This window comes from Anser anser, assembly GCF_964211835.1.
Source record: "Anser anser genome assembly, contig: HAP1_SCAFFOLD_338, whole genome shotgun sequence".
NCBI lineage: Eukaryota > Metazoa > Chordata > Aves > Anseriformes > Anatidae > Anser > Anser anser.
The window spans coordinates 72,677-87,257 of NW_028153636.1; the positions used below are offsets into that span (position 1 = coordinate 72,677).

Consider the following 14,581-nt stretch of genomic DNA (forward strand, 5'->3'; position numbering starts at 1 on the left):
CCTCCCTCAACTTTGGATGGGGTCCTCCCAATTTTGGGATCCACTACCCTCCTATTTAGGCCTTCTGCCCTAATATAAGGCCTAATCCCTAACCCCTATGAACCTTGACCCCTAACACAAATCCTAACCGTAACACTAATCCGCAACACTAACCCTAACCCTAAAACCTAACCCTAACCCTAACCCTGACCCTAACCCTAACCCTAACCCGAGACCTAACCCTAGGCCTAATCCTAGCCCTAGGCCTAACCCTAGACCTAACCCTAGGCCTAAAAATACTAATGCTAAACTCAAAACCCTAATGCTAACGCTAACCCTAACCCTAACCCTTGCCCTAACGCTAATCCTAACCCTAACGCTAACCGTAACCCTAACCCTAACCCCAATCCTAACCCGAAACCTAACCCTAACCCTAACCCCAATCCTAATCCGAAACCTAACCCTAACCCTAACCCTAATCCTAACCCTAACCCCTAACCCTTAACCCCAACCCCTAACCCTAACCCTAATGGCGGAGGCGCCAGCCTTAACCCTAACCCTTAGCTCCCCTGGGGAACCTTTATGCAACCCCACACGCAACAGGACTCTGCACCTTCTCTCTTTCCAAACACCCCTAAACATAACCCTAACTGGAACACTGAGCCAAAGCCTAAGTAGGACCCTAGACAACATGCCAGTTTTTCTAACCCTAACCCTAACCTAATGCTAACCCTAACCCTGACACTAACCCTAGCTGTACTGTAGGTCCTCCGCAGTTCTACCAGGGCCCCCCAGTGCTCTCCAGCGCCCCCAGAAAGCCTTCCAGTGACCCCCCAGTGTCCTCTAGGGTTCCCTAGATGCCTCCCAGTGCAGCCGTCAGCCCTCCCATAGCCCTCCAGTATACTCCTGTGTCCTCTCAATACATACCATTACTTTCCAATGTGCTGTAGAGAGCAGTATAGCCCCCCCCCCATGAGCATTCACGAAGACACATAATCCACAAAGTGATTATATGAAAGTGCTTTTATTAGGCGCCGGAAGTTAGGGGCATGCCTGCCCAAATCTAACTTCATCCGATTTGTTCACTTAGTTTTCTTTTATCACCTAAAATATTACATATGCATTAAGTTTTACAAAACATCTATGTATATTCATTTCCTAGCTCCGCCTAGCCCCGCTTCGTATGCTAATTAGCTTATCAGTCCTTGTGCGCTTGCATATCCCTCTGTAGTGGTCGTCGGGATGAAGTAAGATGTCTTCATCACAGCTGAACTTTTTACCTTTTCTTCTTACGCATGCTCTCTGAGCCCTAGGTCTCAGACCAAACTATAAGGTTGGTTTGACCCAGTTCCCAGGGTCCAAAAGGCCCCTGTTATCTAGATGTCTTGCAAGTTTGGCATTCTTTGAGTCCTCCTCCTTACTCCTCATCATGAATCGGTGCATTCTCTCATGCTATCTTTGCACGTATATTTTGCATCTTCCAAGCGCAGCCCAGGCACAGTACATAGCAAATGTAACACATATTAAGCAATATTCATTGGATAAATGTATATTTCATCGTCTGTTACCAACACCCCTGGGTCTCCCTAGAAGCTCCCAGTGTCTCCCAGTGTAGGACACTCCTCCCGGTGCGCCATTGTCACTGAGCATGGCTACACAGAAGGTCCACACTTCCCGGGCTTCCCCGGTAACCTAACGTGGCCACCCAGAACACAGTGGGTGAGAGCTACATTTCCGGGCGTGCCCTGAGTAACCAACATGGCCGCCTGGAAGCCCAGAGTCCAGGAACTACACCTCCCAGCATTCCCCGGACTCCCAACATGGCCGCCCGGAGGCCCAGTGTTCGAGAACTACACCTCCCGGCATGCTCTGGGCCCCCAACGTGCCCTCCCGGAAGTCCAGTGCCCGAGAACTACACCTCCCGGTATGCTCTGGGCACCTAACATGGCCGCCCGGAAGCCCAGTGCAGGAGAACTACATTTCCCAGCATTCCCTGTATTCTCAACATGGCCGCCAGGTAAAAATGGGTTCCCCGGAACTACAACTCCCGGCATGCTCTGGGAACCCAACATGGCCTCCCGGAAACCCAGTGCCAACGAACTACATTTCCCAGAGTCTCCCGCAATATTGAGCCTCGCTACTTGCCGTAGGACGCCATTATTTGCCCCCTACCCCTTTCACCCCCCCCTTTGCCCCCCCCCGTTTTGTTTTGTTTTTTTTTTCTGGTTTTCCCCCCAGTTTCAGGGTTTCCCCCACAATTTTGGGGTCCCCCACCATCCTTTTTTGGCTTTCCTCCCTAATATTAAGGTTCTTCCTCCCAACCTTGGGGTTCCCCCCCAGTTTTGGGGGTCCTTCCCAGTTTTGGGGATTTCCCCCCAATTTTGGGGTTTTCCCCCACAATTTTGGGGTCCTCCACCATCCTTTTTTGACCTTTCCCCTAATATTAAGGTTCTTTCTCCCAATTTTGGGGATCCCCCCAGTTCTGGGGGTCCCCCCGAATTTTGGGGTCCCCCACCCTCCTATTTTGGCCTTTCCCCCTAATATTAGGGTTCTTCCCCGCAATTTTGGGGTTCTGCCCACAGATTTGGGGTTCCTTCCCCTAATTTGGGGCTTTCCCCCCAATTTCGGGGGTCCCCCCCTAATTTTGGGGTGTCCCACCCTCCTATTTTGGCCTCCCCCCCAAATATTAGGCTTCTTCCTCCTAATTATGGGTCCACCCCTAATTTTGGGCCTCCCCCCCCCCCAATTTTGGGGTTCCCTCCTCCCCCGGATGTGGGACTCTTTCGGGGCTTCCCACGAAGGGGCGGTTTCGAGACGCCCCCCCCATGTGGGGGAGCAGTTTCAAGGCCCCCCCGCCACCTGTGAGGGCGTGGCCACATCATAGCCCCGCCCAGTGCTGGGTGGGGGCAGTGTTGGGGCCCCCCCCTGGTTGCAGGGGGGGGTGGTTTTGAGCCCCCCCCCCCCCCCCAATTTCCCCTTTCCCCACGTGGAGGGCGGGGCCTGGGCGGGGTGGGGCGGGGCCTGGGCGTGCTGGCAGCCAATGGGGGCTCGCCGGGGGCGGGGCCTCCGGGGGCAGGTGGGGAGGGGGCGCCCCAGGTACGGGGTGGGGCAGAGTGGCCATGGGGGGTCCCATGCTCGGGCACCTCCTGCTGCTGGCGGCCGGGGCCGGAGCCGTGCTGCGGTGAGTGGGGGGGGGGGGAGCACTTGGGGGGGGGGGGGAGAGGCATCTGTGGGGAGGTCACACCGGGGGGGAGACTTGGGGAGGGGGACACCGGGGGGGGGGGGCATCTGGGGGGGACACTTTGGGGGGGGTACACCTTGTGGGGGGGATGACACTTTGGGGGGGCATTGGGGGGGGGGGTGCACCTGGGGAGGGGGACACGGGGCGGGGAGAGACACTTTGGGAGGGGGACATCTGGGGGGGGGCACCTGGAGAGAAGGGGGACACCTTGGGGGGGAGACAGTGGGGGGGGGCACAACTGGAGGGGGGGGACACCTTGGGGGGGAATCCCTGGAGGGGGGATTCCCTAAGGGAGGGGGGGGAATCCCTGGTTGGGGGGGAATCCATGGGAGGGGATCCCTGGGGTGGGGGGAATCCCTGGGGGCGGGACATCCCGGTGCTTGGGGACACCGGGGGGGGGACGACACTTGGAGAGGGGGTGACACGGGGGGGGCACACCCCAGTCCTTGTGACACCTCCTGCCCTTTTTTTTTGGGGGGGGGGATAATGGGGCTACCGTAGGATCCCCCCCCCGGGGTATGCTGGGGTCACGTGACACCAGCTTGGGGGGGGGGGGGACACGACACCGGGGTCCCCAAGGTGATTTGGGGTCTTGGGGGGGGAAAAATATTATGGGGTGGCGGCACCCTGGGAGGGAGAGGGGCCCTCCCAGCCGGACGCGGGGGTGGGAGCCACCGGCCCGGTCCGACCCGCTCGGGCCTGACCCCGCCCGCGGGTGTAACCCCACGCGTGACCTCTGACCCCGGAGCCCCTAACCCCATTAATCCCCCCCCCCAGACCCTCTGGAGACCCCCCGGGACCCCCCCCCAGGACCTCTCGTTAACTCCTTCTCCCCACCCACCCCCCCTCCCAAGGCCAGGAGCACCCTATGGCCTCTCCTCTTCCCCTTTGGCCTTGTTAGCCTCGTTAGCCTCATTAGGCTAATTAGTGGCTGGGCAGCCCCATGGGTGGCCCCGGGCTCCCACCCCACTGCCCCCCCCAATTAACTGGTTAACCTCATTAACCCCTCATCACACTTGTTAAGGTCATTAACCTCATTAACACCCCCCTCATTAACTCCCCCCTAATTAACTCAGCACCCTCCTAATTAACGCCCCCCCCCCCCCCCAGCATCCCCCTGGAAAGGGGCCCTTGGGTGCGCCCCCGGCTGCCCCCTGAGGTGTGGGGGGGGCCCCGGGTACGGAGCGGGGTGGGGGGGCCCCCAGCAGCCCCCCAGCGCCTGCATAACTACATGGACGTGAGTGGGGCGGGGGGGGAGGTTATGAGGTCGTGGGGGGGTTGTGTGGTCATGGGGGAGGTCATGGGGGGGTTGTGGGGTCATGGGGGGGGCTGGGGGGGTCATGGGGGGTTGTGGGGTCATGGGGGGGGTTATGGGGGGGTTGTGGGGTCATGGGGGGGGCCGGGGGGGTCATGGGGGGGTTGTGGGGTCATGGGTGGGGGTTATGGGGGGGTTGTGGGGTCATGGGGGGGGCTGGGGGGGTCATGGGGGGGTTGTGGGGTCATGGGTGGGGGTTATGGGGGGGTTGTGGGGTCATGGGGAGGGCTGGGGGGGTCATGGGGGGGTTGTGGGGTCATGGATGGGGGTTATGGGGGGGTTGTGGGGTCATGGGGGGGGCTGGGGGGGTCATGGGGGGTTGTGGGGTCATGGGTGGGGGTTATGGGGGGGTTGTGGGGTCATGGGGGGGGCCGGGGGGGTCATGGGGGGGTTGTGGGGTCATGGATGGGGGTTATGGGGGGGTTGTGGGGTCATGGGGAGGGCTGGGGGGGGTCATGGGGGGTTGTGGGGTCATGGGTGGGGGTTATGGGGGGGTTGTGGGGTCATGGGGAGGGCTGGGGGGGTCATGGGGGGTTGTGGGGTCATGGGTGGGGTTATGGGGGTTTATAGGGATCATGGGGGGGGGTTACGGGGGAGGATTATGGGGGGAGATTATGGGGGCCCAAGGAGATTGTAGGGTCATGGGGGGGGTGTTATGGGGGGTTATGGGGTTATGGATGGGGGCTGGGGGCTATGGGGTCACGGAGGGGGGTTTATGGGGGCACGAGGGGGGTTATAGGGTCATGTTGGTGTTAAGGGGGAACGGAGGGGTTATTAGGGGCATGGAGGAGTTTATGGGGACATGGGGGAGTTATTGGGACGGGGGGGCATGCGGGGTTATGGGCGGATTGTGGGGACACGCTGGGGGGGAAGGGGACATGGGGGGGTTATGGGGTCATGGATGAGGGGGATTGTGGCCCCCGGGGGGGTGACGGTAGGCGGTGCCGCCCCCCCCCCTCCCCCAGGCGCAGTACTATGGCACCATCTCCCTGGGGACCCCCCCCCAGCCGTTCCGCGTCATCTTCGACACCGGCTCGGCCGACCTCTGGGTGCCCTCGGCCCGCTGCTGCCTGCTGCACCTGGCCTGCTGTAGGGGGGCGGGGCCTGGGGGGAGGGGGAGGGGCCAGGGGGCGGGGCCTGGGGGGAGGGGGCGGGGCCGGGGGGGAGGGGGCGGGGCCTGGAAGGGGGAAGGTGGGGTCAGGGAGGGTCTCTGTGCTGAGCTGCTGCACCTGGCCTGGGGAGGGGGCGTGGTCTAGGGGAGTGGGCGTGGCTTAGACGGGCGGGGCTTGAGATCGGGGGCGGGGCCTGGAGCAGGGGTGGGCGGAGCCAAGGCAGGAGGGGGCGGGGCCAGGATGGGTCCCAGTGCAGAGCTGCCTCCTGCTGGGGGGCGTGGCTTCCGTAGGGGGCGTGTCCTTCTGCAGGGGGCGTGGCTTACCGAAGTGGGCGTGTCCATCTGGGGGGAAGGGGCCTCGCTGCCACCCTTTGCCTGCTGTAGGGCTGCGGGGCCATGGGGGGGGGCATGGAGGGGGCGGGGCCTATCGGAGGGGGCGGGGCTATAGGAGGGGTGGGGCCTATCGGAGGGGGCGGGGTCTGACCCTCGTGCCCCCCCCCCACCCCCCCCCAAGGGCTGCACCCCCACTACTACTCGGCGCTGTCCCGCACCCACCGCCCCAACGGCTCCGAGTTCTCCATCCACTACGGCAGCGGCAGCCTGCGGGGCTTCCTGAGCCAGGACACGCTGCAGGTGTGGGCTGGGACCCCCCCACACAAAAATTAAAAAAATATATATATATATATATTAAAAAAGACGGGGGGGGGGGGGGAGGTTAATTTGGGGGTGGGAGCCCCCCCCCCGAGGCATCGAACGTGCCGCTGCAGCCGTTCGCCAAGACCCACCCCCAAAAAAAAAAAAAGAAAAAAAAATATTAAACAAAAAATGGGGGGGCTGATTTTGGGATTTGTGTCCCCCCCCCCCCCAGGTGTCCAACGTGACGGTGCCGGCACAGACGTTCGCCGAGGCGGTGGCGCTGCCGGGGCTGACCTTCGCTGCCGCGCGCTTCGACGGCGTCCTGGGCCTGGCCTTCCCCGGCGCCGCCGCCGGCCCCGCCGTGCCCGTCTTCGACAACATGATGCGCCGCGGGCTCTTCCGCGACAACGTCTTCGCCTTCCGCCTCCGCAGGCACGGTGCCGGGCCCCAGATGGGCCCACATGTGCCCCGATATGGCCCCGATACGGCCCCGATACAGTCCCACTATGGCCCTAACACGGGCCCGATATGGGCTCGATACGGTCCCGATAGGACCCCAAATGTGCCCCGATACGGTCCCGATACGGTCCCCAGTGTGCCTCGATATGGCCCTGACACGGCCCCAGTATGGTCCCATAAATCCCCTGTTATGTATGGCCCCAGTATGGTCCCATAAATCCCCTGTTATGTATGGCCCCAGTATGGTCCCAGTATGGTCCCATAGATCCCCTGTTATGTATGGCCCCAGTATGGTCCCAGTACGGTCCCATAAATCCCCTGTTATGTATGGCCCCAGTATGGTCCCAGTATGGTCCCATAGATCCCCTGTTATGTATGGCCCCAGTATGGTCCCATAAATCCCCTGTTATGTATGGCCCCAGTATGGTCCCAGTATGGTCCCATAGATCCCCTGTTATGTATGGCCCCAGTATGGTCCCAGTACGGTCCCATAAATCCCCTGTTATGTATGGCCCCAGTATGGTCCCAGTATGGTCCCATAGATCCCCTGTTATGTATGGCCCCAGTATGGTCCCATAAATCCCCTGTTATGTATGGCCCCAGTATGGTCCCAGTATGGTCCCATAGATCCCCTGTTATGTATGGCCCCAGTATGGTCCCAGTACGGTCCCATAAATCCCCTGTTATGGTCCCAGTATGGTCCCATAGATCCCCTGTTATGTATGGCCCCAGTATGGTCCCAGTACGGTCCCATAAATCCCCTGTTATGGCCCCAGTATGGTCCCATATATCCCCCGATATGGCCCTGATGTGGTCCCGGTATGACCCCAGATGCGCCCCAATATGGTCCCGATACAGCCCCAACACGACCCTGACACTCCCCAAACGCACCCCAACCCCCCCCTTGAAGCCCCCACCCCCCCCACCCCCCCCATTCTGACCCCATCCCCCCGCAGCGGGACGTCGGGGGGCGACGGGGGGGAGCTGCTGCTGGGGGGCATCAACGAGACGCAGTTCCAGGGCCCCCTGCACTACGTCCCCGTCACGCGCCCGGCCTACTGGCAGCTGCACATGGAGCGGTGAGACCCCCCCCCCCGCGACCCCCTGGGACCCCCCCGCGACCCCCTGGGACCCCCCCACGACCCCCAAACCGCACAGCCCCCCCCAACACCCCCCACCCCTTTTATCCAACCCCAGACCCCCCAAAACCCCTCTAATTCCCCTAAATCCTTGACCCCCCCCCAATCCTTGACACCCCCCCCCCGAAATCCTTGACCCCCCCCCCCAAGTCTTTGACCCCCCACAAATCTTTGACCCCCCCGGGACCCCCCCAAACTCTACACCCCCCCCCAATGTCCCCCAACTGCCCCCCCAGCCCCCTAACAGCCCCCCCAAAACCCCCCCAACTGCCCCCCAGTCCCCTAAAGAGCCCCCCACCCCCCTCAAAAAAACACAACTGCCCCCTCCCAGACCCCTAACAGTGCCCCCAGCTGCCCCCAGCTGCCCCCCCAACCCCCTAACAGCCCCCCCAACCACCCCCTGGCACCCCCCACATCCCCCCGACCCCACCCCAAATACCCCTTGCACCCCCCCTAGTGCCTCCCCCCACCTCAGGGTGTCGGTGGGGGCCCTACAGCCCCTCAACACCCCCCAACTGCCCCCCAACCCCTAACAGCCCCCCCAAATCCCCCCCCAACCACCCCCTGGCACCCCCAACGCCCGTTCCCCCCCCAAATACCCCCTGCCCCCCCCCCAACGCCTCCCCCACCCCCCCCGCAGGGTGTCGGTGGGGGCCCCGGGGGCTTTGGGGTGCCGGGACCCCCCCCTGTGCCGGGGGGGCTGCGAGGCCATCGTGGACACGGGGACGTCGCTGGTCACCGGCCCCAGCGCGGACGTGGCCGCCCTGCACCGCGCCCTGGGGGGCACCCGCGCCCTGGGGGGGCAGGTAGGGGGCCGGGGGGGGGCTGGGGGTTAGGGGAGGGGGGGGATTGGGAGGGGTCCTGGGGGCGATCTGGGGGGGTATCAGGGGGGTATGGGGAGACTTGGGGGGGGTTGGGGGAGTTCTGGGGGGCTTGGGGGGGGGGTTGGGAAGGGTCCTGGGGGGTTGGGGGGGATGTGGGGGGGGTCCTGGGGGGGTCCTGGGGGGGTTTGGGGGGGGATGGGGTTATGGGGGGGGATTGGGGGTGGGCTGAGGGGGTGCTGGGGGGGGGCTGAGGGTGTTCTGGGGGGTTTTGAAGGGGTTGGGGGGGTCCCTGGGGTTCGGGGGGGGCACGTCCCTCCAGCTGGGCGCTGTCCCCCCCCGTGCCCCCCAGTACCTGCTGGACTGCGACAAGGTGCCCTCCCTGCCCAACGTCACCTTCGTCCTGGGGGGGCGCGAGTTCACCCTCGGCCCCCAGCACTACGTGCTGCAGGTGCGTGCCCCCCCATGTGGCCCCCCCGTGGCCCCCCCCATGTCTCCCCACATCCCCAACCCCCCCATGTGTCCCCTAATCCCCCAATCCCCCCATGCCCCCCCACGCCCCACCCCCCCCCACGTCCCCCCCATGTCCCCCCCATGCCCCCCACGTCCCCAACCCCCCCACATCCCCACCCCCCCACCCCCCCATGTCTCCCATGCCCCCCCCATGTCCCCCCCGTGTCCCCACCCCCCCACCCCCCCACGCTCCCCCCATGTCCCCCCCCACATCCCCCAACGCCCCCCATGTCCTTTCCATGTCCCCCCCACGCCCCCCCACGTCCCCTCCCAACCCCCCCCACCCCCCATGTCCCTTCTACGCCCCCCCCACGACCCCCCCGTGCCCCCCCCGACCCCCCCTGTGCCCCCCAGGTGTCGCAGTGGGGCGCCCCCACCTGCGTGAGCGGCTTCATGGCGCTGGACGTGCCCCCCCCCGCCGGCCCCCTCTGGATCCTGGGCGACGTCTTCCTGGCCCGGCACTACGCCGTCTTCGACCGCGACCACCAGCGCGTGGGGCTGGCGCCCAGCACCTGACCCGGCGCTCCCAGTACGGCCCAGAGCTCCCAGTACGGCCCAGTGCTCCCAGTACGGCTCCCGGTGCCGCCAATAAAGGCTCTGCTCCGGGGGCTCCCTGGCAGCGTGTGTGTGTGTCCCCCCCCCAGTGCTCCCAGTGCCTTCCCAGTAGCCCCCAGTGCCTTCCCAGTAGCCCCCGGTGCCTTCCCAGTAGCTCCCAGTAACACCCAGTAGCCCCTAGTGATCCCGGTTCCTTTCTAGTAAGCCTCCCAGTAGCCCTTAGTGATTCCAGTTCCTTTGTACTACGTCTCCCAGTGCTCCCAGTGCCTTCCCAGTAGCTCCTAGTAGCCCCCAGTAAGCCCCAGTGCTCCCAGTGCCTTCCCAGTAGCTCCTAGTAGCCCCCAGTAAGCCCCAGAGCTCCCAGTGCCTTCCCAGTAGGTCTCCCAGTGACTCCCAGTAGCCCCCAGTGCTCCCAGTCCCTTCCTAGTAAGTCTCCCAGTAGCCCCCAGTGCTCCCAGTTCCTTCCCAGTGCGTCTCCCAGTACGTCCCAGTGCTCCCAGTTCCCCCCCCGCACCCCCCACCCCTCCCGCTTCCCCTTCCCCCTCCCCTTCCCCTCCGCGTGGGCGGAGCCTGAGCGCGCCTGGGGGCGGGGCCTCAACGCGGGGGGCGGGGCCGTGTGGGCGGGGCCTCGGCGGCTGCGGGGAGCCGGGGCAGGAGGGGGCGTGGCCGGGGGCGTGGTGGCGGCAGAGGGGGGCGTGGCCGGGGGCGTGGCCGGGGGCGTGGCCGCGGCCGAGGGGGCGTGGCCGGGGGCGTGGCCAGAGGCGCGCCGGCGCGAAGCAGGCGGCGCCGGCGCGGCCGCGGGGATGCGGCAGCCGCCGCTCCGGTGGCGGCGGCGGCGGCCGGGAGCGGAGTCGGCTCCGAAGCCGGCGCCGGGAGCGAAGCCGGGGCCGGGCCCGGGGCCGGGCCGTCGGGCGGCGGCCCCGCCATGGGGTGGCAGGCGGAACGAGCCAAGGTGGTGATCAACGTGGGCGGCGTGCGGCACGAGACGTACCGCAGCACCCTGCAGACCCTGCCCGGCACCCGCCTGGCCGGGCTGGCGGAGCCCGGCGCCGCCGCCCGGTTCGATTACGATGCGGCGGCGGGGGAGTTCTTCTTCGACCGGCACCCGGCCGTCTTCGCCTACGTGCTCAACTACTACCGCACCGGGAAGCTGCACTGCCCCGCCGACGTGTGCGGGCCCCTCTTCGAGGAGGAGCTGGCCTTCTGGGGCATCGACGAGACCGACGTGGAGGCGTGCTGCTGGATGAACTACCGGCAGCACCGCGACGCCGAGGGAGGCGCGACAGCTTCGAGAGCCCGGAGCCCGGCGGCGGGGAGGGAGGAGGAGGAGGAGGAGGAGGTGGAGGTGGAGGAAGCGGCGGAGGGGAGGCGGCGGGGGGAGCGGAGCTGAAGCGGCTGTGCCTGGACGAGGGGCGCCCGGGGGGCTGGTGGCGGCGGTGGCGGCCCCGCGTCTGGGCGCTCTTCGAGGATCCCTACTCGTCCCGCATGGCCAGGGTAGGATGGGGAGGGGGCGGGGGGGGGGCTATGGGGGCGAGAAGGGGATGGGGAGGGGGCTGGGGGAGCGGGGAGGGGATGGGAAGGGGGCTGGGGGGGCGAGGAGGGGGCTAGGGGGGCAAGGAGGGGATGGGGAGGGGGATGAGGGGGAGCGGGGAGGGGGCTGGGGGAGCGAGGAGGGGATGGGAAGGGGGCTGGGGGGGCGAGGAGGGAATGGGGAGGGGGCTGGGGGGGCGAGGAGGGGGATGGCGGGAATGGGGAGGGGGCTAGGGGGATTGGGGAGGGGGATAGTGGGAGCTAGGGAGGCTGAGGAGGGGGCTAGGGGGAGTGAGAAGGGGGATGGCAGGGGCGGGAGGGGAAGGGGGGGCTGAGGAGGGGGCTGGGGGGGTGAGGAGGGGGCTAGGGGGAGTGGGGAGGGGGATAGAGGGCTTTGGAGGAATGGGGGGGGGGGCATCTGAGAGGGCTCCGAAGGGATTGGGGGTGGATAGAGGGGGCTTGGAGGGGGGTGGGGGGGTCCTGGAGGGACCTAGGGGGGGCTGGAGGGGCTCTGAAGGACTTAAAGGGGGTCCTGGGGAGGTTGGGGGGGGGATCCTGAGGGGGTCTGAAGGGACCTAGAGGGGGCTGGGGGGGCTTTGAAGGACCGGGGGGGGGTCCTAAGGGGACCTGGGGGGGACTCTGAAGGAATTGGGGGACCGAGGGAGGGTCCTGAGGGGAGCTAGGGGGGCTCTGGAGGGGCTCTGAAGGAATTAGGGGGGTCCTGGGGGGGGGCTGGAGGGGCTCCGAAGGACTTGGGGGGGGCAGAGGGGGTCCTTGGGGGGGTCTGTGAAGGATGAAGGAATTGGGGAGCCTGGTTGGGGGGGGGGGGCCATCTGAGGGGGTTCTGAAGGAATTGGGGGGGGCTGAGGGGTCTCTGAAGGAACTGGGGGGGGTCGTGAGGGGGGTCCCGGGGGGGCTGTGAGGGGTTGGGGACACGGTGGGGGGGAGCGCAGGGACACTGCAGCGCTGCAGGGGGGGCACCGGGGACACTGCGGGACATGGAGGGGGGGGGGACAGAGGGTGACAGGGGGACACGGAGTTGGGGGCTGGGCTGTGGAATCGGCGGGGGGGGCTGGAAATAGCGGCCCCCCCCCCGGGGGCTTGGCAGCACCGGCGGGAGCTGGCCCCGATCCTGCCGCAGCAGAGCGGGGCCGGGGGGGGGGGGAGCGGGACTGCACTGCGGTGCCCCCCTCCCCCCTCCTGGCCCACTCCCCCCCCCACCCGTGGTCCCCCCCCCGCGTGCCCTACATCCTTCCCATCCCGTCCCCCCCCCCCTCGCCGCAGGCCCCCCCGCCTGCCCTACATCCCCCCCTGCGTTCCTGCACCTGCCCTACATCCTCCCCGTGCCCTCCCATCCCTCTGTGCCCCCCCCGTCCCAAAAATACCGTCCCCTGTGTCCCCCTCCTTGTCCTGCCCTACATCCCTCCCCCCTTGTCCTTATTCCCCCCCCCCCAATATTTAGGCCAGGGCCCAGATGCTTTGGTTGCCCCCCCCCCCCTCTATTTATTGCCCCCCCCCCATTTATTGCCCCCCCCCTGCATTTTGTGGCCTTCATCCTCCCTCCTCTTCCTCACCACCTCCTGCGCTCCCCCCCTCGTCTGTGGGGGGAGCCTGGATTTGTTGTCCCCCCGCCCCCATCGATTTTTTTGGGCCCCCTCTCTCCTAGGGCCGTGGCCTTCATCTTCCTCCTCCTCCTCCTCATCACCACCTTCCCCTGTGGTCCCCCCGTTGGTTTATTGGGGCCGGGGGGGGGGGGGGGTTATTGGGGTCGGGGGGAGGCGTTTTATTGGGGTCGGGGGTCTCGGGACCTCCTCTCACCCCCCGCCCTTCCTCCCCACAGTGCTTGGCCTTCGCCTCGCTCTTCTTCATCCTCATCCTTGTCACCTCCTGCTCTGCTCCCCCTACCTCTCTGTGGGCCCCCCCATTGGTTTTGGGGGTCCTCCCATCGTTTATTGGGGCCCCCATCCATTTTTTGAGGGTCTCCCTGTTGGTTTTTGAGGCCCCCATCATTTTTTGGGCCCCCCCCAGCAATTTTTTTGTGCCCTCCGTTGTTTTTTCAGGCTTCCTCCATCTTCTTCTGCCTCCTCCTCATCTTCACCACCTTCCTCCATGGTCTTCCCCATGGCTTGTTGGGGCCAGGGGGTGGTTTATTGGGGTTGTAGGGGCATTTATTGGGGTTAGAGGTCTCAGGACCCCCTCTCACCCCCCACCCTTCCTCCCCACAGTACGTGGCCTTCGCCTCGCTCCTCTTCATCCTCATCTCCATTGCCTCCTGCTGTGCTTCTCCTGCCTTTCTGTGCCCCCCACCCATCTATTTCTTGGGGCCCCCATCAAATTTTCAGGGTCTCCCGATCATTTTTTAAGGCCCCATTGTTTTTTGGGGCCCCACATCAGTTTCTTGGGGGGTCTTCCATTGTTTTTTCAGGTTTCCTCCCTCGTAGGGCTGCAGCCTCCATCTTCTTCTGCCTCCTCGTCCTCATCACCACCTTCCTCCATGGTCCCCCCAATTGGTTTTTGGCCCCCCCATCAATTTTTTTGTGCCCTCCATTGATTTTCAGGCTTTCTCCCTCACCAGGCTACAGCCTCTGTCTTCCTCTGCCTCCTCTTCATCGCCACCACCTTCCTCTGTGGTCCTCCCCGTGGTTTCCTCCACGGTTTATTGGGGTCGGGGGGTGGTTTTTTGGGGTCAGGGGGCATTTTATTGGGGTCGAGGGTCTCGGGACCCCCTCTCACTCCCCCCACCCTTCCTCCCTGCAGTACGTGGCCTTTGCCTCGCTCTTCTTCATCCTCATCTCCATCACCACCTTCTGCCTGGAGACCCACGAGGCCTTCAACCGGGTCATCAACAAGACGGAGACAGTGGCGGTGGGCAACGGGACGGGGACGCAGGTGGCAGTGGAGGTGGAGACCGAGCCCTTCCTCACCTACGTGGAGGGCACCTGCGTGGTCTGGTTCACCTTCGAGTTCCTCATGCGCGTCAGCTTCTGCCCGGACAAGCGGGATTTCGTCAAGAGCAGCCTCAACATCATCGACTTCGTGGCCATCTTGCCCTTCTACCTGGAGGTCGGGCTGCGGGGCCTCTCCTCCAAGGCGGCCAAGGACGTGCTGGGCTTCCTGCGCGTCGTCCGCTTCGTCCGCATCCTGCGCATCTTCAAGCTGACGCGGCACTTTGTGGGGCTGCGGGTGCTGGGCCACACGCTGCGGGCCAGCACCAACGAGTTCCTGCTCCTCGTCATCTTCCTCGCGCTGGGCGTCCTCATCTTCGCCACCATGATCTACTAC

General features: G+C 65.1%; 2 protein-coding genes across 2 annotated transcripts; both read left to right on the forward strand.

The window, feature by feature from the left end:
• Window positions 1–3,027: 3,027 nt before the first annotated feature.
• On the forward strand, window positions 3,028–9,822 carry LOC310891736 (cathepsin D-like). The gene is made up of 9 exons (XM_083853975.1): window positions 3,028–3,160; window positions 4,331–4,457; window positions 5,501–5,624; window positions 6,161–6,279; window positions 6,515–6,714; window positions 7,698–7,820; window positions 8,521–8,686; window positions 9,054–9,152; window positions 9,569–9,822. The coding sequence occupies exons 1-9, from the start codon at window positions 3,099–3,101 to the stop codon at window positions 9,728–9,730; spliced, it is 1,182 nt and encodes a 393-aa protein (XP_083710101.1). The 5' UTR covers window positions 3,028–3,098; the 3' UTR covers window positions 9,731–9,822.
• Window positions 9,823–10,549: 727 nt separating this feature from the next.
• On the forward strand, window positions 10,550–14,578 carry LOC310891737 (voltage-gated potassium channel KCNC3-like; the record flags this gene model as incomplete). Its single annotated transcript, XM_083853976.1, is given in 3 exon segments — window positions 10,550–11,046; window positions 11,049–11,263; window positions 14,057–14,578. Coding segments are annotated over 3 exon segments (1,089 nt in total), but the record flags the coding sequence as incomplete, so codon positions are not given.
• Window positions 14,579–14,581: the final 3 nt, after the last annotated feature.

Coding starts and splice junctions, on each gene's coding strand:
- LOC310891736 (XM_083853975.1), top strand. CDS start 3,099: ATGGGGGGTCCCATGCTCGGGCACCTCCTGCTGCTGGCGGCCGGGGCC. Junction 6,280..6,514: donor TGAGCCAGGACACGCTGCAG/GTGTGGGCTGGG, acceptor CCCCCCCCCCAG/GTGTCCAACGTGACGGTGCC. Junction 7,821..8,520: donor TGGCAGCTGCACATGGAGCG/GTGAGACCCCCC, acceptor CCCCCCCCGCAG/GGTGTCGGTGGGGGCCCCGG.